At 39.3% G+C, this 22,594-nt stretch overlaps 5 protein-coding genes and 1 long non-coding RNA gene across 8 annotated transcripts in view; 4 read left to right on the forward strand and 2 right to left on the reverse strand.

The window, feature by feature from the left end:
• LOC127349558 (uncharacterized) overlaps window positions 1–22,594 on the reverse strand; it is a 103,992-nt gene that overhangs the window by 23,918 nt on the left and 57,480 nt on the right. The gene's annotated exons all lie outside the window — the stretch shown is intronic.
• LOC127349553 (uncharacterized) overlaps window positions 1–22,594 on the forward strand; it is a 28,006-nt gene that overhangs the window by 3,582 nt on the left and 1,830 nt on the right. For 2 of the 3 annotated variants that reach the window (XM_051375412.1, XM_051375413.1), the window contains exons 2-3: window positions 21,985–22,335; window positions 22,486–22,527. In XM_051375412.1, the coding sequence (XP_051231372.1) occupies window positions 21,985–22,335; window positions 22,486–22,527 (393 nt within the window). Of the gene's footprint in view, window positions 1–21,788; window positions 21,835–21,984; window positions 22,336–22,485; window positions 22,528–22,594 lie in introns of those variants that run through there. The other variant, XM_051375411.1, reaches the window with a different exon arrangement.
• On the reverse strand, window positions 3,514–4,748 carry LOC127349575 (uncharacterized). The gene is made up of 5 exons (XR_007880335.1): window positions 4,470–4,748; window positions 4,236–4,280; window positions 3,982–4,092; window positions 3,803–3,837; window positions 3,514–3,581 (listed from the first exon to the last, which is right to left on the reverse strand). It is a non-coding gene; the product is annotated as an uncharacterized LOC127349575 (long non-coding RNA).
• On the forward strand, window positions 8,941–11,070 carry LOC127349567 (uncharacterized). The gene is made up of 6 exons (XM_051375429.1): window positions 8,941–9,021; window positions 9,143–9,487; window positions 9,638–9,679; window positions 9,778–9,891; window positions 10,017–10,051; window positions 10,828–11,070. Exons 1-6 carry the CDS (start codon window positions 8,976–8,978, stop codon window positions 10,948–10,950), a joined length of 705 nt encoding a protein of 234 aa, XP_051231389.1. The 5' UTR covers window positions 8,941–8,975; the 3' UTR covers window positions 10,951–11,070.
• Window positions 12,685–14,694, forward strand: LOC127349552 (uncharacterized). Its single transcript, XM_051375410.1, has 6 exons — window positions 12,685–12,739; window positions 12,869–13,225; window positions 13,371–13,412; window positions 13,524–13,637; window positions 13,763–13,797; window positions 14,455–14,694. The coding sequence occupies exons 1-6, from the start codon at window positions 12,694–12,696 to the stop codon at window positions 14,575–14,577; spliced, it is 717 nt and encodes a 238-aa protein (XP_051231370.1). The 5' UTR covers window positions 12,685–12,693; the 3' UTR covers window positions 14,578–14,694.
• On the forward strand, window positions 15,821–18,300 carry LOC127349568 (uncharacterized). The gene is made up of 6 exons (XM_051375430.1): window positions 15,821–15,866; window positions 16,007–16,351; window positions 16,467–16,508; window positions 16,609–16,728; window positions 16,854–16,888; window positions 18,070–18,300. The coding sequence occupies exons 1-6, from the start codon at window positions 15,821–15,823 to the stop codon at window positions 18,190–18,192; spliced, it is 711 nt and encodes a 236-aa protein (XP_051231390.1). The 3' UTR covers window positions 18,193–18,300.

Raw genomic sequence — 22,594 nt, forward strand, 5'->3', positions numbered from 1 at the left:
TGTGAACCCTCCACCAAGCCAAGGGATCATCTTCTCCATCAATGGCAGGAGTCATCAGGTAATAGTTTACCTCTGCCTCTGCGACATCTTCAAGTTTTACAGGCAAAGAAGGAGAGGCTGCACTGGTCTTGAAAAAACTGCCAGTACGAGACCTCTTCGCCTTTTCCCCCAAGGGCTGTGCACTTTGAGGCATCTGAACAGTTTCAGTACGAGACCTCTTCTCCTATTAGATGAAAAAAACAGCCATTAGTTTTCCAGTTAGATTTTACAGAAAAATTGTGTTTTTGTGAAATACATAATTATCATTTACCCGATGATATGTACGTCTAGGGAGCGTGCATATCGATCACCAGACGATACCTGAGAAATGGCTTTGGCCTGTTCAAGCACTCTGGCAATCATCATTTCTTTAGATCCCCATCTTGTTGGGCACTCAGTTATGAGGTTGTGCTCAGGGAGTTTGAGCTCCCTCTGTGCCTCCGTCAGTGCTGCCTTCTTCTTCCAACTTAGGGAAAAGTGCCCCACCAGCTTCCTGCACAGTGCTGTTGCCCTTGACACTGTCATCTTTGAGTGCATTTTCTGAAAGAAATAAAAAGTAGTGTATTACACACAATTGAGTTTTGTGATACAAGGCTAGCACTGTTACACACTCACATTCTCTGTAATTCTGAAATACACACATCCACACCCCTGTCTCTCTCTCTCTCTCTCTCTCTCACACACACACACACACACACACACACACACACACACATGATAACTGTAAACACATAAACAGTTTGTGTGTGTGTGTGTTTTGTGTGTGTGTGTCTATTTCGAACATGTAAAAAACAAAAACAGACAAAAAAAGAAAATAAATGCAGGTGGGCATTCCACCACAGACAGACATATAAGCACGTAAAATCAAAACATAATATTTCAATTTACATATTAGAAAAGGAGTGGGAGGAAGTATGAATTTATTTAATCCCATCCACTTTCCACAACTCAACATAATTTATATATTTGTATATTCAGCTTCCAGATTACTAATCAATGCATCTCTCTCTCTTTTGCACACACTAACACACACACACACACACACACACACACACACACACACACAACAAGATAATTTACCAATGGCAAGATGTAATCTGTGCCCAAAACACTGGAGCCTCGTCCATTCATTAAGCCGTGCAGCCAGCACCATATTTGACGCAGACGTGTTTCTCCTCGTGGAGATCCCAGCTGGCAAGCCCCTCTCTCAGGCCGGCTGCAATATTTTCCCCTGTGTGGTCATCTGGGAAGTAGGTAGTTTGTAGGCAGCGAGCTCTGAGGTTGAAATCTTCATCAATAAAATGGACTGTAAGACTCCAGTAAGGCTCAGTTGTGCGGCTTGACCACATATCAGTAGTGGTAGCAAAAAACTCCACCGTTTTAAGCTCCACGGCAACTTTCTCTTTGCACTTTTTGTACAGCTCCGGTATGGCAGTCTGACTGAAGTATGTACGGGAGGGTATACTGTACTGTTTATCAAGCGTATCTATCAATGCCATGAACCCAGGCTTGGTCACCGTGCTGAGAGGCATCATATCTTTGGCTATGAACTCGGTTATTGCCCAAGTGATTTCCCCGTGCCGTTTGGAATTACGTTATATGGAGTGGTGCTTTCAAACATTTTGGTCAGTGATCCCTGTCTTGAGGTATTTGGCTCGTCTGGCGCACTGGTGCTCGGCATTTTGGCCATACAACTGTCATACATTGATTTGTGGTATTTTTTTAAGTGCTGGAACAAGTTTGTAGCGTTACCCCGTGAAGTAGCAACAGGAGCACGGCATGCTCTGCACAACACCTGACGCTGCGCAGCATCTTCTTTTTTGAAACCAAAATAGTTCCACACCACCGACGTGCTGTTCCTCTTCGAGACTAAAGTCTCAGCTGTGTAAGTTTCTGACTGTTCCGTCGAGCCGGAGGCCATTGTGCAACAGGTTAAAGGTCAGCATGAAAAGTTGATGCAGCCGAGTTCTCCACTCTTTCACTCGCGTCACGTGACCACCTTGTAATCGCGCAAGTTGCGGGTAGAAAATCTCGTTTTATCATATTGCGATATTATCGCAAATGCAATTAATCGTTCAGCCCTATTCTGAAGTAGTCACAATGTACTTGAGATTAGCACACACCATTATCGTCCATCAAAAATGGACCTACAAAAGAAGACAATGGACAATTTTTATATTTTTTGAAAGCAATTTTGCAGGGAGTACTGAAACAGGAAGGAGCAGTTACAGTAAACATTTAGATCTGAACTGCACACCTCCAACTTCTCAGCACAGTAACCCACTCCTTTCACTGGACCCTGCTGTTTGCACTACCATGTGCAACATTAGATAAGATCACGTTGCTCACAGAATGATCGAAAAAGGCCAATTATTACCAGACTTCTGTATTAAAACAACAATAGTTTGTTTTGTTGTGCACAGAATTCTGGGACCTGTAGTATTAAACCTCATTTGCTTTCAGGCCTACCACCAGTTCCTAGGTGTCGACAAATCAACCAGGTCTGAAATCTTAAGGGTTGTAATTTGAAGTGTTATACTTTACCAGAGGAACTGTGCCACTCTTTGAGACTAGTTCTATAATTCTCAGTCACTAATTTCATGATACAACACAAAAATACAACACATTTGTTAAAATAAATTTGAACATATTGAGATCCAGTTTTTCTTTTAAAACATAAAGGCCTTTGTTGTGCATGATTATGATGCAGAGAGCTTAAGGCCCAGCTTCCTCTTATTGCTCTCATTAGTGATACAGATACCTCACTGATACAGACAGTGCTGTTTACAACAGTGGAACAATGGACAGGTGTGTACATTTTCAGATTTATAGATACTTAATAATCATAATCAGGTTTAATGTACACTGTGTTTCTGAATCAGACATTTATCATATGATCACATATAGACATACTACGATATCAATAACATGTAATTTCGCACTGATGGACTGTATGCTATTTCAAAGCCTTTTAAAGAAAATGGCTTTTGTTTTCTCTGTTTCAGAGGAAATTCTGCCAGTATCAACTACTTCCTTGAAGATTCTTTAATTAGAAAGCTTTGATCTAACAGGTCTCTAGGTTTCAGTTATGCTCAGACCACACTGTGCTCTCTCTTCCTGTCAAATAAGGGATGTGTACCTCACTCGCCCCTCCACTGCTGACGACATGCTTCTTGATTTCACTGAGCACCGCTGTGTCACGCTTGGGCCTCGATGTGGCCACTGTGGCGGATTGTCATCGTTCTAGACAATCTTTGTGATTCTACCAGAGGCTCCATAGAGTGTTTCAGAAGCGGACCTAGACTGTGACAAAAACATACTAAGAATTGAAGCATATGCAGTATGAAGATGCTTGTAAATAAGTTTTTATTGCTGTTAGAAACAAGGCATACAAAGCTCTAAAGCACATTCATATGATACAGCATCAGCTCCAGTTGAGTCTATCTAGTGGCAGCATAAATAACATTTGGCTCCGGCTCTCTTCTTTTAGTTTTTGGTCGAAATGCCACTGCTGCATAGTTCACGTCATCAGAGCCTGCATTCTGTGAAAAGAGTATTTACATGTGGTGACTTGACATTATTTTAACTCCCCTATAGCCAGAACAATACTGGACTTTTGGGGCAGATATCAATATTAATATTTGGTCAATAGATACAATGAACAATTGTAATAAAGATATTAGCCGAGTCAATATAGCCCTGGCTGTTTTTCATCGGGCTTTATCAAACAGTCTATATGAGTAATTGTTCAAATTAGATTCACCTCTATTTGCTCTGGATTCTGTCCTTCTTTATCAGCTAAGTGACAGAAACAAAACATCTGGTCAGTTCATTGATCATTGTCTTTGGTAAACCAGGAGTTTAGCGTTTTTCCAGTACATTGACACAACTTTAAGAGCATTTCCACAAGCAACAAAACCAAATGTAAGATAGACAAAGTACCTGTCTGAAGTTTCCTGTTTTTAACAACCAGACCTATGATGACCATTACAAGGACAACAGTCAGACCACCGAGCACGACAATCATCAGCTCTGCTGTTCCATCAGACTCTTCTACAACCAAGATTATTACGTTAGACTCTATTTCCCCTTCAGAGACTTGAGACTGGGTTGAAATTACAATGGATTAAACTGAATTTAGTTAAACTGTTTCACCTTCAAATGTTTGTTAATCTGCACAATGAAAGAAATCTTACTTTTACACTTGCTGTCCATGTCATCATGTGGCCCATCTCTGCCTTCTATAGAAATCAGGATAAATTTAATTGTATCCTTTTGGCAGATTTTCCTTACAATTACATTTTCTCAGTGTTTAAATTGCCACTATGAAGCATCTGTTGTTAGAAGATAGTTGTGAATACAGTATATAGCATGTAAATGATCAAAAAAAACAAAAAAAATAAAAAAACACAGCTTTACAATGAGCTTACCTTTAACATGCAAATGTATCACACTGAAATTTGGACGTCCACTTTCGTAAATCCACAAAATAAAGTCCAGAGTCAGATAATTCCAAATGTTTGATCTTGAGAAAGACAGTGGAGATGTTGGATGTCATTTCATATTTTTCCTTTGAAAATCCGTCGCAGTACACAACAGCGTTATCTGAGGTTATTTTAACAGTGATACAGCTGGCCTTGGTTCCGTTGACCAGTTTGACCCAGAATGTCACAGAGTCGTATTTGGACATGTTGGTACTCAGCAGTCTGACTTCTTCACCAACCTGAGCCTCCACAGTCTGAGACTCAGAACCTGAGACAGAGATCCAGCCTGAAACACACAAGATTTACTTTCAATGAGACAAAAGAACATGAACAATAACTCTTACATAACTCAATACTTTCAGTCCTGGTTAGTTAGAGCTACCAAAGTTATAAATGTAATTCAATGCCAGTACTCACTGAAGCTGCAGAGACTTAAAGCTGTTATCAAGGTAAAGTTCTTCATGGTGAGTGTGACTGAAGCTCTGCAATGTCCACAATGAAGTGTGCTTCAGTAAGGCTGCTTTCTACATAAAGAGGCGGGCTGTTTGTAGTTGCTCATCCTGTTCCTCAAACTGACCACATACACGCTTTCAGGAAAAGAAGTGTTGATGCAGAATGTTAGCTGTTCTAAGTTATACTTCAGACCATGTTATCTGACAGTACTTTACTAACAGACATTGATATTATGTAATGACACAACCTTAATGTAATCCCCTTATCTAAAACAACAGATGCACAGAACTATTGTTAGTCTTTACCATAGAAATTACTTCAATCATCAACTCAGCTCATGTTGGAAATTCATACTGCTTAAAATATTTTCTGGACAGAAAAACATCATGTAAGCTACTAATGTTGAGATAAGAGTTATCATTCATTATGGTGACAAAATAAAATGCACATCAAATCCAGTGAGAATCAACAACACTTTTCTTACCCCAATGGATGGAACAGGTCTAACAAATTAGGAGGATTTATTGGCAGAAATCATCCACCATGTCAGTCCGCCATCTTGAGCGTCCCTGTTTTTACAGTAGCCCAGAAAAGATAAAGCAAAAGAAAAAAAAAGGTTCTATATAGGGCCTTTTGGGGTTCTCTCAAGTTTTGTGCCCACCGTAGTTTCTCCTATATGCTTGGAAGGCAAGCAGTTTTCATCACCATTCATCACCAGTGAACCAAATGGACATTTCTGCACAGGGAAGAAGGATATTTTGTTCATCAAATAATTTGTACCTATATCTTCAGTTCCCTGGCAACTTTTCTAAGCAGGCTCCTCTTGCTCTCCAGTCCAACGGCTCTCTGCCTGACCCCTCCTGCCCTAGTCTCCTGCCTGAGGTCTCTTGCGTTTCCGCTGTCCGGTCCAGTCAGCCTTAAGTTTCTATTACACCGATGTCCAGTGTCAGGGCTACCAGCCTCAGCTTTCCTTGGCTGCTGATCTCTATTATCCAGGCCACCCATCTCATTTGTTCTTCCCTCAGCTCAACGTCTGTTGTCAGTGTTGTGTACTTGCGTTCCAACTACCTGTACATTTTCCTGATTTTCTGCCTTTTATCTGTTACCTGCATTTTGACCTGCTGCCTGTTTATGACCTGCCTGCCTGCTTTGCCTTTCTGGATTTGTCTGCTTCTTAGGACTACCTTCTCGTGCCTGACTGTAAACCTGTTTATTTTAACATTGGTTAAGTAAAATCCTTTTTCCTCAATATGTTCTGCATCAGTCTCTGCATTTGGGTCCCAATCCTATTTCCTTGTACACACATCTGTGAAACATGTAGCATATCATTTAAAACACATTATGATATCAGAGTTGAAATATGAAGTTTTGAGTTTGATGTACATTTTCTTTTCCAAAACTTCCATACAGTTTTAAAGGCATGAATTTTCTCACCAAGTGTTTTCTGTGTACTTTCAGATTTTGTTTTTAGAAACCTTTGATCTAACAGGCCTCATGATCTTAGACTTTAGACTTTATTTGTCATTTGGATTTGCATCAAAATGAAATTACATTACAATGGCACATAGCACAACAGGAATAAAGGAGAGGCAGTATGCACAGTCAAAAAAATAAAAATTAAAGTAGATATGCAAATATAAAACCTTTATATAAAAAAACCTGGATGATATATATTTTACAATTTTAGTTGCCTATGTAAAATAACTTTTGTATATAATACAAATAAGAAAAATACGATAAATATATCTTTTGTATAAAAAACAGATTAAAATAACGCAATATAAAGATAATAATAAAGATAAATATAAGATAGCTAAGATAACGTAACGTGCAATAAACCAATCAGAGCGTCATCTCACATTCCCTTTAAAAGCAGGTGCGATTGTTCCATGGCGGATTGCTATTATAATGGCGGATTTGCCAGGCGCACGCCAGGAGCGGTTCACAGCCGAGGAGACCGACGGAGAACTGGCGCTTATAGACAGAAAGTAGACACACTTTAAATATTCTATTTTCCACTTAGAGGGCTTTATTTATCATCAAAAGATGCTTTTATGTTAATCTAAGGAGGGATACATATAGCTGAATTTAAGGATCATTTATTGATTGATCATTTAGTTTATAAAATGTCAGAAAGTGCAGCTCAAGTTCCCAGAACCCGAGGTGACGTTTTTAAAATCTGTTTTTCTTTCCAAAACACAAATGATATGAAAAGCAGCAAATCCTCACATCTGAGAGGCCGGATGTACGTATAGTTTGACTTTAAACAATTATTTTAATCTGCTAATTAATGTGCACACGCTACATTATGGCCAAGCATGCGCCCTTAAAATAGCATCTGAATAAGCGCCACTGACTTTAGACTAGGTTTTTCCTGGTCTGTTGCGGAATTGTTTTCTGAAACAGCAAAATAGCACCAGGGAACGTTTGCGCCGGAAAACACGCCTCCTCTTTTCGCTGAACCGCCCCCCGGGAGCGCAAATTCATTCCCTAATTTAAGGACGTGCGTCTGTGGAGGGAAAATTCCAATGTGCGTCGAATGCAAAATAGAAATTGTACAAGAGACAGTGTACAAAGTCAGAGATATAGCCCTATGTCTATCTAATGTTAGCTGACTCTGCCTCATGGTGCTAGGAGCCAAACCTGGCAAGAAAACCACTTTGATACAGTATTTCCTGTTGTAGGGCTTAAATTGTTTATGGAGTATAACCACTTATTTTACAGTTGGCATGGTATATACCGACTCACAAATTCCCTCTACATCATTCAGGAATATTCTGCAAGCTGAAATTTCATGGGTTGATGGAGTAAGGATTAAGGAATATTTCACTAAAAATGCACACTTTTATGTCCCACCTTTCTGTGGGCCAATACTGCAAAATCTGTTCCTCTTCTGTGGCTAATGTTCATTTTATAATAATCCTTACACCCTGAAGTCAAGCATCAGAAGTTAAGTGACAATGTACAAATACTGCTAACCCATTTTGGGGTGAACTAAATATCCGCTTAAGAAAAACAGCAACAAAACACTGGGGCATAAATTAAGAATATGCCCACTCCTCCAGACTGGTTGTAATGTTACAAAATCGTGTTGTACGTTAAACTTTAACATTGAAGGTGAGCACAGAGAAACTGTCCTTCAGCAGATGAACGTGAAAACAATCTCAACATGCATCATTCTGTCCTGCAGTGAAGATCAGACATCTAACTATAACATTTAACAAAACACATATAATTTACTGCTTTAGAGCGGAATAGTTTGGTAGACAGAGGTCTGTAGTGCCTCCTGGAGGAGACAAGATAAAATATATGGTGAACAGAAGTCAGATGTGATTTCAGTATGCCCTTTAGTAAGCCCTTTTGGTTATACATACCTTTACAGTGCGCGAAGAGGGAGATGATGATATTGAAGGATCAACTGATTACACATGCAGAGGAAGAATGGCAGTGTGCACATGCACAATGTCTCCACTGGGTCTAAATACAGCTTCAGTCATGTAAATAAGTTTGCTAAAGACATAGTAGAGGCAGACTGTATCAGTAACAATGATACAAAAACCTCTGTGCTGACAGTCAGGGGCACAAAGGTGCTGGTAGTCCTGGAACACCACCCCCCATGACTTGCTGATTTGATTACTGATTTATTATTGTGTTGTTCATGTTTTGCTGTCTGTGCACCTCGGCTCCAGAGAGGAACAACTTGTCGTTCTAATGGCATATTTGAATACAGTTCAATAACAACAAACTTGCAGGTGATTTTTACTGTCTGAGCTGCTGTATCAGACTGTTATCTTCCATGATGGCTGTATAAAACTGTATAAATGGCAGAATAATTGTAACTTGATGCCGTCTGAAATTCTTTGAGGCATATTTTTGTTTCAAACAGCATCAGCAACAGATATTTGGTGGTGAATGATTTGAGCTTCTTTTCATCAACTATATGATCCGCCCCTTTCCACTGATATAAAGTGCTCTTGCTGTGACACGGTTATACGCACAATGAAGAGCTTCACCTTAATAACAGCTTTACTTCTCTGCAGCCTCAGTAAGTACTGCTATTGAATTATTATGCAAGGAGTTACAATTCTAACCTCTCTTTTGTCCAGTATGTTGTTGGTTTATCAGCTGAGGAGTGAATCTGATGTTGTCTGTGCTGTGTGTTTCAGGCTGGATCTCTGTCTCAGGTTCTGAGTCTCAGACTGTGGAGGTTCAGCCTGGAGAAAATGTCACACTGCTGTGCTCCAACATTTCCACAAGTCCAACTCAGACAGACTGGTTCAGAGTGACCAACAGAACCAAACCCAGCTGTATCTCCTCTATGTACAGATCTGATAAAGACATTTCATTCTGTGATGGATTTCAAAATGGAAAATTTAAAATGAGCTCCAACGTCTCCACTGTTATTCTTCAAATCAAGCGAGTGAATTTCTCTGACTCTGGACTGTATTTCTGTGGATTTTACATAGATGCACACACCGTCATTTCCACTGCAACATATGTAAATGTTAAAGGTAAGTTTGTAGTTAAGTCTTACCTCTTTTAAATATCTACTTATCCTATCATATTTACGGTATATCTCAAACATACTGTCACAGTATGAAAGCAGCATAAAGTCAAACAAGAAACCAAAAGACTTCATATGTTTTGATCGTCTTTTAAAGGTGATGGTGAATCTGATGATGAACTGGATTTTCACACTCACAGTAAGGTTCTACTTTCCTCTGTTAAGATTATTTTCTGTTACCATAGAGCCATTCGTTTAGATCACAGATTAAAGAGTCTAATTCTACCATGTTTCCAGTAGAGGAGCCTGATGGAATGACAACCCTAATGAGTGTGATCCTGGGTGGTCTGACTGCTGTCCTCACTATAGTCATCATTGTTCTGGCTGTTAAAATCAGGAAACTTCAGACAGGTACAGTACATTTATAATTTGTTGCACATCATCTAGTGAGCTGTGTCAACATGACGGACAAATCCAAAGTAAAGTATGTGATCAGTAATAATGAACTAATCAGACTTTTGTCTTTTGTCATTTAGCTGTGAAGGAAGAAGCGCAGCCAGAAAGAAACAAGGTGAACCCACCATTAACTTACACAAACTGTGTGTTATGGTTTTAAAGTTGCATTTGAACACATGATGAGTCTGTTAATGATCTTTGTCCCGAGCTGCTGCAGGTGGAATCAAACAGCAAATTCAGACAGGCAGTCACAGCAGACCTCTTTAACGTCACGTAAAAATGATCCTTTTAACTCATACTTTCAACTTTAATTGCAGCTGCCATCTTCAAACTGTAAACTGACAGTTGAGGTTCATTAACTCAAATGTGAATAACTTCATTAACTTGAGCAAAGAAAAGAAAAGTTAAAAACATTAGCATTTGGTTTACTCAGAATGTGAACAAATGCTAGTTGTAGCCATACTTTGTCCTTCCTCCCAACAGTTACCTTGTTTTTTCCCTATGAAACACATGAAAATGCATCAGCCAGAGGATATTCTTTTTAAAAAGAGAAGATTGAGTGTTCTGCCATCCTGTTGCATATAGTTTTCTGAAGTACAGTTACAAAATGGTTTGATTTTAAATTTTAAATACGGACACTGTAAGGTATTCTATTTCCTTTGATGTCCTTGCAACCTCAGTTTAAATTATTATAAGGTTTTTCCTTGTTCATATTAAATTGTGCAACACAGCTGGAATTCGATTGAAAATCTGAATTTAAATTATACTTAGCTAAACTAACACTCATCTAAGTTTAAATGATTTCTTTGTGGTCCAACACTCAAATTCACCAATGAGCAAACTCAGCTACAGTGTTTGTGAGTATGTGACTCTAAATACTCTGGTTTACAGAATCTGGACTCAGATGACCTGAACTACGCAGCTCTACGTTTCCAGGCGAAACCAAAAAGAAACCACAGACCTGCACCAGGGAGAGAGCTGGAGCCACATGTTGTGTATGCTGCCACCAGATAGACTCAACTGGGACTGTAGCTCTGAGTGGAACTGATGCTATATAACATTAATCTGCTGTTGTGTTTTTGTGTGTGAGTAGTGGGTGGAAGGAGTCCAGAAATAAACTTTGATTCATGTTTATGTATTGTCTCGCTTAAGTTTCTTCGTCTCTCTATGGGTTGAAGTGTCTGTCTTTCAGATTTGGTCTGAGAGAAAAAAAAGATGATGCTTAATGTGTGACGGCCGACGAGTCAGAAAGGACACTGATAACTGTCAAACTTATTTATAGAGAATGAAATGATCTGTGCAGGGAGGAGTTAGTGAGGTACACACCACTTGTTTGTCAGGAAGCGACAGCACAGTGTGGTCTGAGAACAACTGAGGTGAAAATTGTGAGACCACTGTACTCAAAGCTCAGTGGAAAGTATAAAATGAAGTAGTGAAAACTAATTTCTTCTTTTGAAATTAAACTAGCTGCTGTAAAGAGACCTTTTTGGGAAACACAATGACAAAATAGTAATAGAACAAACCACCCATAAATCCACGAAAAAAAATGGTGCATGAATTTAGAATGGCCAAATTGTGATGGCAAGACGAGTGGGTCAGAGCATCTCCAAAACTGCAGCTCTTGTGTTGTGTTCCGGGTCTGCAGTGGTCAGTACCTATCAAATGTTTGTTGGTACGGGGCTGCATAACATTATGACCACCAGGGTGCCCAGGTGGTCATCATGTTATTGCTGATCCATGTACATGATTCTGCACAGAGATGGCCAGACATCTAACTGAGGTAATATTTAACAAAACATATTTTTATAAAATGCTTTAGAGTAGAATACTTTGGTAGACAGAGGTCTGTAGTGCCTCCTGGAGGAGATGTGATTTCAGTATGCCCTTTAGTAAGCCTGTTTGGTTATACATACCTTGACCGAACAGCGATGATGATGATCTTGGAGGATCAACTGTTTACACATTACATGCAGAGGGAGAATGTCAGTGTGCACATGCAAAATGTCTCCCTTGGGTCTGATAAAAGGAGCTGTGGGTACTTACAGTACTTACAGTGACTGTGTTCTGTCGACACCTCCCTCTGTCAGTAGAAGAACTGACACAACACAGAGAGAGAGTGGAAATGTATCTCTAGCTCCATCAGGCTGCCCACTGGTGCTCCTCAGGGCTACATACTCGGCACAGTGCTATTCAGACTGTTTACACCAAACTGTCGAGCAAAATCCAGTTTCAGTCACGTCAATAAGTTTGCTGAAGACATAGTAGAGGCAGACTGTATCAGCAACAATGATACAACAAACAAATCATTGGCACCTCTGTGCTGAGAGTCAGGGGCGCAAAAGTGGGGTTAGTCCCCTAACACCACCCCCTATGACTTGCTGATTTGATTACTAATTTATTATTGTGTTTTTCATGTTTTGCTGTCTGTGCACCTCGGCTCCGGAGAGGAACAACTTGTCGTTCTAATGGCATATTTGAATACAGTTCAATAACAACAAACTTGCAGGTGATTTTTACTGTCTGAGCTGCTGTATCAGACTGTTATCTTCCATGATGGCTGTATAAAACTGTATGAATGGCAGAATAATTGTTACTTGATGCCGTCTGAAATTCTTTGAGGCATATTTTTGTCTCAAACAGCATCAGCAACAGATATTTGGTGGTGAATGATTTGAGTTTCTTTACATGAACTATATGAATACTCCGCCCCTTTCCATTGATATAAAGTGCTCTTGCTGTGACACGGTTATACGCACAATGAAGAGCTTCACCTTAATAACAGCTTTACTTCTCTGCAGCCTCAGTAAGTACTGCTATTGAATTATTCTGCCAGCAAATACAATTCTAATCTCTCTTTTGTCCAGTGTAGAGGTATGTTGTTGGTTTATCAGCTTATGAGTAAATCTCATGTTTTCTCCGCTGTGTGTTTCAGGCTGGATCTCTGTCTCAGGTTCTGAGTCTCAGACTGTGGAGGTTCAGCCTGGTGAAGATGTCACACTGCTGTGCTCCAACATTTATAAAGTTACAATTCAGGCGGAGTGGTTCAGAGTGACCAACAGAACCAAACCCAGCTGTATCTCCTATCTGTATAGTGCTGATGGTAAAGCTGGTAAAAAGGTAAAATTCTGTGATGAATCTCAAAATGGAAAATATAAAATGAGCTCCAACGACTCCACTGTTTTTCTTCAAATCAAGCAAGTGAATTCATCTGACTCTGGACTGTATTTCTGTGGATTTTACCTAAACGGACACACCATCATTTCCACTGCAACATATTTAAATGTTAAAGGTAGGTTTGTAATTAAATATTACCTTTTATAAAGATGTCATTATATTTACATATGTATATTTACAATGTATTGTCACAGTATGAAAGCAGCATAAAGTCAAAGAAGAAACCGAAACATTTCATATGGTTTGATCGTCTTTTAAAGGTGATGGTGAATCTGATGATGAAGTGTATTGTAACACTCAAAGTAAGGTTGTCCTTTCTTCTCTTAAGATTATTGTCATTGTACAAGTTACCATAGAGCCATTCATTTTGAATAAAAGACAGATTAAAAGAGTTGCCTGTACCATGTTTCCAGTAGAGGAGCCTGATGGAATGACAACCCTAATGAGTGTGATCCTGGGTGGTCTGACTGCTGTCCTCACTATAGTCATCATTGTTCTGGCTGTTAAAATCAGGAAACTTCAGACAGGTACAGTACATTTATAATTTGTAGCACATCATCTAGTGAGCTGTGTCAACATGACGGACAAATCCAAAGTAAAGTATGTGATCAGTAATAATGAACTAATCAGACTTTTGTCTTTTGTCATTTAGCTGTGACGGAAGAAGCGCAGCCAGAAAGAAACAAGGTGAACCCACCATTAACTTACACAAACTGTGTGTTATAGTTTTAAAGTTGCATGTGAACACATGATGAGTCTGTTAATGATCTTTGTCCCGAGCTGCTGCAGGTGGAATCAAACAGCAAATTCAGACAGGCAGTCACAGCAGACCTCTTTAACCTCACGTAGAAATGATCCTATTAACTCATACTTTCAACTCTAATTCCAGCTGCTATCTTTAAACTGTAAACTGACAGTTAAGGTTCATTAACTTGAAGCAAAAACGTGATTAACTTCATTAACTTGAGCAAAGAAAAGAAAAGATAGAATGGTTAACATTGGGCTTACTCAGAATGTGAACAAATGCTTGTTGTGTGCTTACCCAAAAGTAATGCCAGTAGTTACCCTGTTTTTTCCGTGTGAAACACATGAAAATGCATCAGCCAGAGAATATTCTTTTTAGAAAGAGAAAATTGAGTGTTCTGCCATCCTGTTGCATATAGTTTTCTGAAGTACAGTTACAAAATGGTTATTTTAAATTTAAAATACGGACACTGTAAAGGTATTCTATTTGCTTTGATGTTCTTAACTGATTTCTTTGTGGTCCAACACTCAAATCCACCAATGAGCAAACTCAGATACAGTGTTTGTGTGTATGTGACTCTAAATACTACTGATTTACAGAATCTGGACTCAGATGACCTGAACTACGCAGCTCTACGTTTCCAGGCGAAACCAAAAAGAAACCACAGACCTGCACCAGAGAGAGAGCTGGAGCCACATGTTGTGTATGCTGCCACCAGATAGACTCAACTGGGACTGTAGCTCTGAGTGGAACTGATGCTTTATCACATTAATCTGCTGTTGTGTTTTTGTGTGTGAGTAGTGGGTGGAAGGAGTCCAAAAATAAACTTTGATTCTGTATTTTCTCACTCATGTCTCTTTCTGTCTCTCTCTCGGTCAAAGTGTCTGTGTTGCTTATGAGAGGAGGGAGGAGTTAGGGAGGTACACATCAATTATTTGACAGGAAGTGACAGCACAGTGTGGTCTGAGAACAACTGAGGTGAAAATCACGAGGCCTCTGAAGCCAAAGCTCGATGGAAAGTACAAGAGGGAGCAGTGAAAACTAACTTCTTTTGACAAAACTCAACTATGAAGCCAGCGGGTATAAAGTGCAGGACTGTGACACAGGAATCCAGGATTCTTATCCAGGTTCAGGCAATAAAAGCAGTTTGGTTAAGTTTTGGAAAATATAATTATTTTGGTTAGATGTTAATAAAAGTCACTTTTTCTGTATTAATGCCAGCTCCTAAAAATAACCATAAACACTGCAGTCACTGCAAGTGGATAGTGTATTGCTTAATAGTTTTTGAGTCTATCAAATCTAATAAGTTGTCAGTGAACATTTTACTGATCCATTCAGTATCAGGATTTTTGCAACTTGCCAGAAAAAAGTTGTTACAGTGTGTGACATACAGTATGTAATGCTAAATACTCTGAGCTACAGAATCTGGGCTCTGATAAGCTGAACTCTGCTGCACTCTCTGCAGTTCCTTCCAAAGACAATAGGAAATAGGAGACCTGCATCAGAGATACAAGTAGAGATAGACCAGCAGATAGACTCATTTTATGCTGTGTCATCGGTGTGTGAATGTGTATGAATGAGTTAGTTTCTGTTCGATGGACTTGCCATCACTGTGTGAATGTGTGTGAAAGGGTGAATGTGGCATGTAAAAGTGCTTTGAGTGGGTGGAAGACTAGAAAGGCGCTATACAAGTACAGGACAATTAACCATTTACCATTTTTACACTGTCTCAGCTGCTGTAACAGACTGTTGTAGATGAGGTGAGGATGTATTCCATGATGGCTGTATAAAACTGTAAGAGTGGCAGAAGAATTGTAAGTTCATGCCATCTGAAATTCTTTGAGGCACAATTTTGTCTCAAATGTTCCGTGGTAAAAGATGTGAGCTTCTTTACATGGCCTATTCAATTCCCCGCCCCTTTACAGTGATATAAAGCGCTCTTGCTGTGACACAGTAATACGCACAATGAAGAGCTTCACCTTAATAAGAGCTTTACTTCTCTGCAGCCTCAGTAAGTACTGCTATTGAATTATTCTGAGCGACAAATACAATTCTAATCTCTCTTTATCCAGTAATGCATTTATTTTCAAATTATTTCTTAATGAATCAGTTTATGAGTAAATCTCATGTTGTCTGTGCTGTGTGTTTCAGGCTGGATCTCTGTCTCAGGTTCTGAGTCTCAGACTGTGGAGGTTCAGCCTGGAGAAGATGTCACACTGCTGTGCTCCAACATTTCCAGAAATACAATCCATGCAGAATGGTTCAGAGCGACCAACAGAACCAAACCCAGCTGTATCTCCTCTATGTTTGGATCTGATGGTGAGGCTTCATTCTGTGATGGATTTCAAAATGGAAAATTTAAAATGAGCTCCAACATCGCCATTATTTTTCTTCACATCAGGCGAGTGGATTTATCTGACTCTGGTCTGTATTTCTGTGGATTTTTCACTGGCACACATACAGTCATTTCTACTGCAACACATTTAAACGTTGAAGGTAAGTCTGTAGATAAACATTATCTCTTTTAAAGATCTCTGTATCTTATCATGTTTATGGTATATCAAAATATATTGTCGGAGTATGAAAATTATTTCATCATCTTTTTTTAAAGGCGATGGTGAATCAGATGATGAAGTGGATTGTAACACTCAAAGTAAGGTCCTTCTTTCGTCTCTTAAGATTATTTTCATTGTGCAAGTTACCATTGGGCCATTCATTTTGAAATGAAAAAAAATCTAATTCTACCATTTTAGATATGATAGTCGAGGCTGATGGAATGACAACCCTAATGAGTGTGATCCTGGGTGGTCTGACTGCTGTCCTCACTATAGTTGTCATTGTTCTGGCTGTTAAAATCAGGAAACTTCAGACAGGTACAGTACATTTATAATTTGTTGCACATCATCTAGTGAGCTGTGTCAACATGACGGACAAATCCAAAGTAAAGTATGTGATCAGTAATAATGAACTAATCAGACTTTTGTCTTTTGTCATTTAGCTGTGAAGGAAGAAGCGCAGCCAGAAAGAAACAAGGTGAACCCACCATTAACTTACACAAACTGTGTGTTATGGTTTTAAAGTTGCATTTAAACACATTATAAATCTAGTGTCATATCAGCATGTATAGATGGTGTATTATAGATGTAGCATTGGTTCAACAAAATGGACAGTTCATGAATGAATTTTATTCAGCGTGCCACTTAATACTGATTTTAAATACTGTCCAAAATTAGCCATCAGCTGGTGTGTATGAAAAGAATAGCAAGGATCTTTTATCCCATTATTAATCTCTTTTAATGATATATTTTCTCCAAATGGCCTCACATTACAAGAAAATGAATATCTTAAATGAACTCTATGATGTCCATTCTGGCAACAACTCTTTTCAGCTGAATTATGAATCCTCTCCAACAGTCATGACAATGATCTTAAAGGCTGAAATCAAGTGTGATCAAATGAACCACACTTATTTTTGAGTTTTCCATAATTATTGCATGATCTAAAGACAAAAGTCTTTTTACACTTGCCATTTTTGCACATTTTGCACATTTGAAAGTGTGACTTTAAACTGTACATTTTAAACCTTAATATATATATATATATATATATATATTCTTAATATATTGTATGTCTATTACATCTGGAGTATATGTAACGAAAGTAATTTCCCCCTGCGTTTCATAAAGTATTTCTGATTCTGATTCTGATCTTTTCCACAAGATCTTTTTGCTTTCCAGCAAAAGCAGACAGTGAAAATGATCTGTTCATAGTCATACTGACAATAAACCAGGAACATATACACATTTCACTTGTTTCAATGTCTATATATGCAAAAGATGTCACAGACATGTAGAAAATAATTTTTCTAAACTCAACACCTCCTGTATCTGTTAGATTAAAGCAGACTAGTGTTTCTGTGGACACAATCCATTCATATGGCTTTATGGTATTGTATTCATCAAAGGCAAACTCAGTGTAAAAATACAGGGTTTGCAGCAGCAGCTCTGCAGAAACGCTCTCAGTGTGATCACCTCAGGTGTACGAGCTGCAGCAGTTGAGCAATGCAGCGATGCTCACACATGCTGTGTGGACCTAGCTTTAGTTGAAATGATTCCTTTGTGATTAAACCCACAAATCCACCAATTTAACAGGTTGTTTGGCAAACTCAGATACAGTGTTTGGGAGTATGTGACTCTAAATACTCTGATTTACAGAATCTGGACTCAGATGACCTGAACTACACAGCTCTACGTTTCCAGGCGAAACCAAAAAGAAACCACAGACCTGCACCAGAGAGAGAGCTGGAGACACATGTTGTGTATGCTGCCACCAGATAGACTCAACTGGGACTGTAGCTCTGAGTGGAACTGATGCTTTATCACATTAATCTGCTGTTGTGTTTTTGTGTGTGAGTAGTGGGGGGAAGAATAAACTTTGATTCTGTATTTTCTCGCTCATGTCTCTTTCTGTCTCTCTCTCTCTCGGTAAAAGTGTCAGTCTTGCTTATGAGAGGAGGGAGGAGTTAGTGGGTTACACATCAATTATTTGACAGGAAATGACAGCACAGTGTCGTCTGAGAACAACTGAGGTGAAAATCATGAGACTTCTGAAACTTCTTTTGACAAAACTCAACTAGCAGCCAGCGGGTATAAAGTGCAGCACTGTCACACAGGAATCCGGAATTTGCATCCAGGTTCAGGCAATAAAAGCAGTTTGGTTAAGTTTCGGAAAATATCATTATTTTGGTTAGATGTTAATAAAAGTCACTTTTTCTGTATTAGTGCCAGCTCTTAAAAATAACCATAAACACTGCAGTCACTGCAAGTGGATAGTGTTTTGCTTAATAATTTTTGAGTCTATCAAATGAAATATGTTGTCAGTGAACATTTTACTGATCCATTCAGTATCAGGATTTTTGCAACTTGCCAGGAAAAGGTTGTTACACTGTGTGAGTTACAGAGGCCTGCGTCAGAGAGACAAGTAGAGATAGAGCAGCAGACTCAGGAACCAACTGAAATGGCAACTGCCCTTCAGTATGCACTTTTGGTTGTACCGTACCTCATAGACCGCGGAACCGGGGGAGCCAGGGGGGCCACGGCCCGGGTAACTTTTGTACTCTGACAAACTATTTTATATGAATAAAAGCCTAACTTGTATCTATGTTTTTATGAGCCAAACAATACTAGTCAGCACACACCTTCAAACACTCTCACCAACTGCTGCCGATAAAAAACTCCCACTGACTGCTGGATTTTGATTTGAAATTGGTGTGCATTGTTTATCAACTACGTCATGTGTGAGCGTTGTCGCGAGCTAACGGCGGGCACCTGCCAAACCGCTGGCTGCATTACCTGCAAAAATGAAGAGACAGAAGTCAATATCCAATTTTTTTCTACAAATAAACAGGCAAAACAAAATGAGCAAACTACTCCAGCTTCCACTGTGGCCTCAACAAAAGACCCGGACCGTCCATCTCTACCACGGACTCCGACGACGTGTGTGTGTGTGTGTGTGTGTGTGTGTGTGTGTGTGTGTGTGTGCGTGCGTGCGGCTCTGCACATCAGTCTGATATGAGTGTTGACTTGTGATGATAATGACTATGATGTTGATTTAGATTCAAGGGTTTTGGTTGTGGTTGTGGACTGGACTGGATGTACTTTGTTGTTTGCTATAGTTTCATCTGCGCGTTCATGGGTAAATATCCAATCCAATCCAATCCAACTTTATTTGTTAAGCACTTTAAAACAACCAAAGTTGACCAAAGTGCTGTACAGGAGAATAAATAAGACATCATAAATAAAAGACATAACAGCTCACATGAGGCGCAAAATAACATATAATACAACAATAAAATGAAAAGACATAAATAAAAATAATAACCATGCAATAACAAGCAATCAAAAAGTAAAAATAACAAATACAAAAAAATAAATCAAGTAAATAAAGTCGACATCTTACTAGGTGTCAAAGGCCACAGAGAAGAGATGGGTTTTAAGACCGGTTTTAAAAACAGACAGAGAAGAGGCCTGTTTAATGTGCAGAGGCAGATCATTCCATAATTTAGGAGCAGACACAGCAAAGGCACGGTCCCCTCTGAGCTTCCGCTTAGTTTTAGGCACACTCAGGAGCAGCTGATCATCTGACCTGAGGGGGCGGACGGGTATATAGGGGTGTAGAAGCTCAGATAGGTAGGGCGGGGCAAGACCATTTAGGGATTTAAAAGCAAATAAAAGAATTTTAAAATGGATCCTAAATTGAATTGGCAGCCAGTGGAGTGAGGCTAAAATGGGGGAAATGTGCTCATGTTTACATGTGCCAGTTAAAAGACGTGCAGCAGCATTCTGTACCATCTGAAGACGGGCGATGGAGGACCCACTAACCCCCACATATAGTGCATTACAGTAATCCAGCCGAGTGGTAACAAAGGCGTGGATTACCGTCTCAAAAGGAAATAAAATAAAATAAAATAGGCTTGGCCTGTTGTGTGTGAATGTTAGAGTGGGATCAGAGGGGTTAATCTGAGCAAGCATGTGTGTGCATTCATCATGTGTGTACTGTAGATGTGACTGTGTGGTGTCGGAATAAAATTTAATACGTCAGTAATATTGTTTGTTTCAATGCATATGCCCCCCACCCCCTCCGCGTGACTTGAAATTATGGCCCCCCCTTGTTCAGATGCGTTCCGCGGTCCATGCCGTACCTTTACATTACAGAGATTCAGTTGATTAGAGACAGACATGATCATCTTGGATAATCTACTGTGTGCATGTGTACAATACCTCCTCTGAGTCTGATAAAAAGAGCTGTGGGTACTTAAAGTGCTTAGAGTGACAGTGTTTGGTCTGTCGACACCTCCCTCTGTCACTGGAAGAACTGACACAACACAGAGAGAGTGTGGAAATGTATCTCTAACTCCATCAGGCTGCCCACTGGTGCTCCTCAGGGCTACATGCTCAGCCCAGTGCTATTCAGACTGTTTACACATAAACAAAATCCAGCTTCAGTCGATAGGTTTGTTAATGTCACAGTAGAGGCAGACTGTATCAACAACAATGATACAACAAACAAATCAATGACACCAGTGTGCAGAGAGTGAGGGGCATGAAGGTTTTTGGGGAGTACATAATCTACAGTTTTACATAGTCCCCTAACACAATCCCCTTTCCATGAAAGCACTGTTTGTAACCATGATCCTTTTAATTTTTAGCTATTATATTAATTTTTAATTCATTATCTAATAATGTATTCATGACACAGGGACTTGCTTGTTTGATAACTGATTTATTATTGTGTTTGCTGTCTGTGCACCTTTGCTTCAGACTGGAACAACATGACGTTTTCCTGCATACTTGAATACAGATGAATAATGTCATGGCCGGTTGTAGATCAGAGGTAGAGTCATCCATTATCAGAAGGTTGTTGGTTCGATCTCCATCTCCTTTGGCTGCATGTCAAAGTAGCAGTAGTCAAAGACCTTGAGCAAGATACTGAACCCCAAATTGCTCCTGATGCTGTGTCATCAGTGTGTGAATGTGTATGAATGAGTTAGTGTCTGTTCAATGGACTTGCCATCACTGTGTGAATGTGAGTGAAAGTGTGAATGTGGCATGTAGTGTAAAAGTGCTTTGAGTGGGTGGAAGACTAGAAAGGCGCTATACAAGTACAGATCCATTTACAATTTACAATTTTTACACTGTCTCAGCTGCTGTATCAGACTGTTGTAGATGAGGTGAGGATGTATTCCATGATGGCTGTATAAAACAGTAAGAGTGGCAGAAGAATTGTTAGTTCATGCCATCTGAAATTCTTTGAGGCACAATTTTGTCTCAAATGTTTCGTGGTAGAAGATGTGAGCTTCTTTACATGGCCTATTCAAGTCCCGCCCCTTTACAGTGATATAAAGTGCTCTTGCTGTGACACAGTAATACGCACAATGAAGAGCTTCACCTTAATAACAGCTTTACTTCTCTGCAGCCTCAGTAAGTACTGCTGTTGAATTATTCAGAGCGGCAAATTCAATTCTAATCTCTCTTTATCCAGTAATGCATTTATTTTTTCTAACTTTCAAATTACTTCTTAACGAATCAGCTTATGAGTAAATCTCATGTTGTCTCTTCTGTGTGTTTCAGGCTGGATCTCTGTCTCAGGTTCTGAGTCTCAGACTGTGGAGGTTCAGCCTGGTGAAGATGTCACACTGCTGTGCTCCAATATTTATGGAGTTACAATTCAATGGTTCAGAGTGACCAACAGAACCAAACCCAGCTGCATCTCCTATCTGTACAGTGCTGATGGTAAAGCTGAGAAAAAGGTAAAATACTGTGATGAATTTCACAAGGGGCAATTTAAAATGAGCTCCAACTTCTCCACTGATTTTCTTCAAATCAAGCAAGTGAATTTATCTGACTCTGGACTGTATTTCTGTGGATATTACCTAAATGGACACACCGTCATTTCCACTGCAACATATTTAAATGTTAAAGGTAAGTTTGTAATTAAGTCTTACCTCTTTTAAATATCTACTCTCTCCATCATATTTACAATATATCTCTAATGTATTGTCACAGTATGATAGCAGAATAAAGTCAATGAAAAAAACAAAACAATTAATTTGGTTTGATCGTCTTTTAAAGGTGATAGTGAATCTGATGATGAGGTGGATTTTCACACTCAAAGTAAGGTTCTACTTTCCTCTCTTAGGATTATTTTCATTGTGCAAGTTACCATAGAGCCACTTATTTT

Source organism: Dicentrarchus labrax, unplaced genomic scaffold (assembly GCF_905237075.1).
Source record: "Dicentrarchus labrax unplaced genomic scaffold, dlabrax2021, whole genome shotgun sequence".
NCBI lineage: Eukaryota > Metazoa > Chordata > Actinopteri > Moronidae > Dicentrarchus > Dicentrarchus labrax.

Coding starts and splice junctions, on each gene's coding strand:
- LOC127349567 (XM_051375429.1), top strand. CDS start 8,976: ATGAAGAGCTTCACCTTAATAACAGCTTTACTTCTCTGCAGCCTCA. Junction 9,488..9,637: donor AACATATGTAAATGTTAAAG/GTAAGTTTGTAG, acceptor CGTCTTTTAAAG/GTGATGGTGAATCTGATGAT. Junction 10,052..10,827: donor CGCAGCCAGAAAGAAACAAG/GTGAACCCACCA, acceptor TCTGGTTTACAG/AATCTGGACTCAGATGACCT.
- LOC127349552 (XM_051375410.1), top strand. CDS start 12,694: ATGAAGAGCTTCACCTTAATAACAGCTTTACTTCTCTGCAGCCTCA. Junction 13,413..13,523: donor AGTGTATTGTAACACTCAAA/GTAAGGTTGTCC, acceptor CCATGTTTCCAG/TAGAGGAGCCTGATGGAATG. Junction 13,638..13,762: donor AATCAGGAAACTTCAGACAG/GTACAGTACATT, acceptor TTTGTCATTTAG/CTGTGACGGAAGAAGCGCAG.
- LOC127349568 (XM_051375430.1), top strand. CDS start 15,821: ATGAAGAGCTTCACCTTAATAAGAGCTTTACTTCTCTGCAGCCTCA. Junction 16,729..16,853: donor AATCAGGAAACTTCAGACAG/GTACAGTACATT, acceptor TTTGTCATTTAG/CTGTGAAGGAAGAAGCGCAG. Junction 16,889..18,069: donor CGCAGCCAGAAAGAAACAAG/GTGAACCCACCA, acceptor TCTGATTTACAG/AATCTGGACTCAGATGACCT.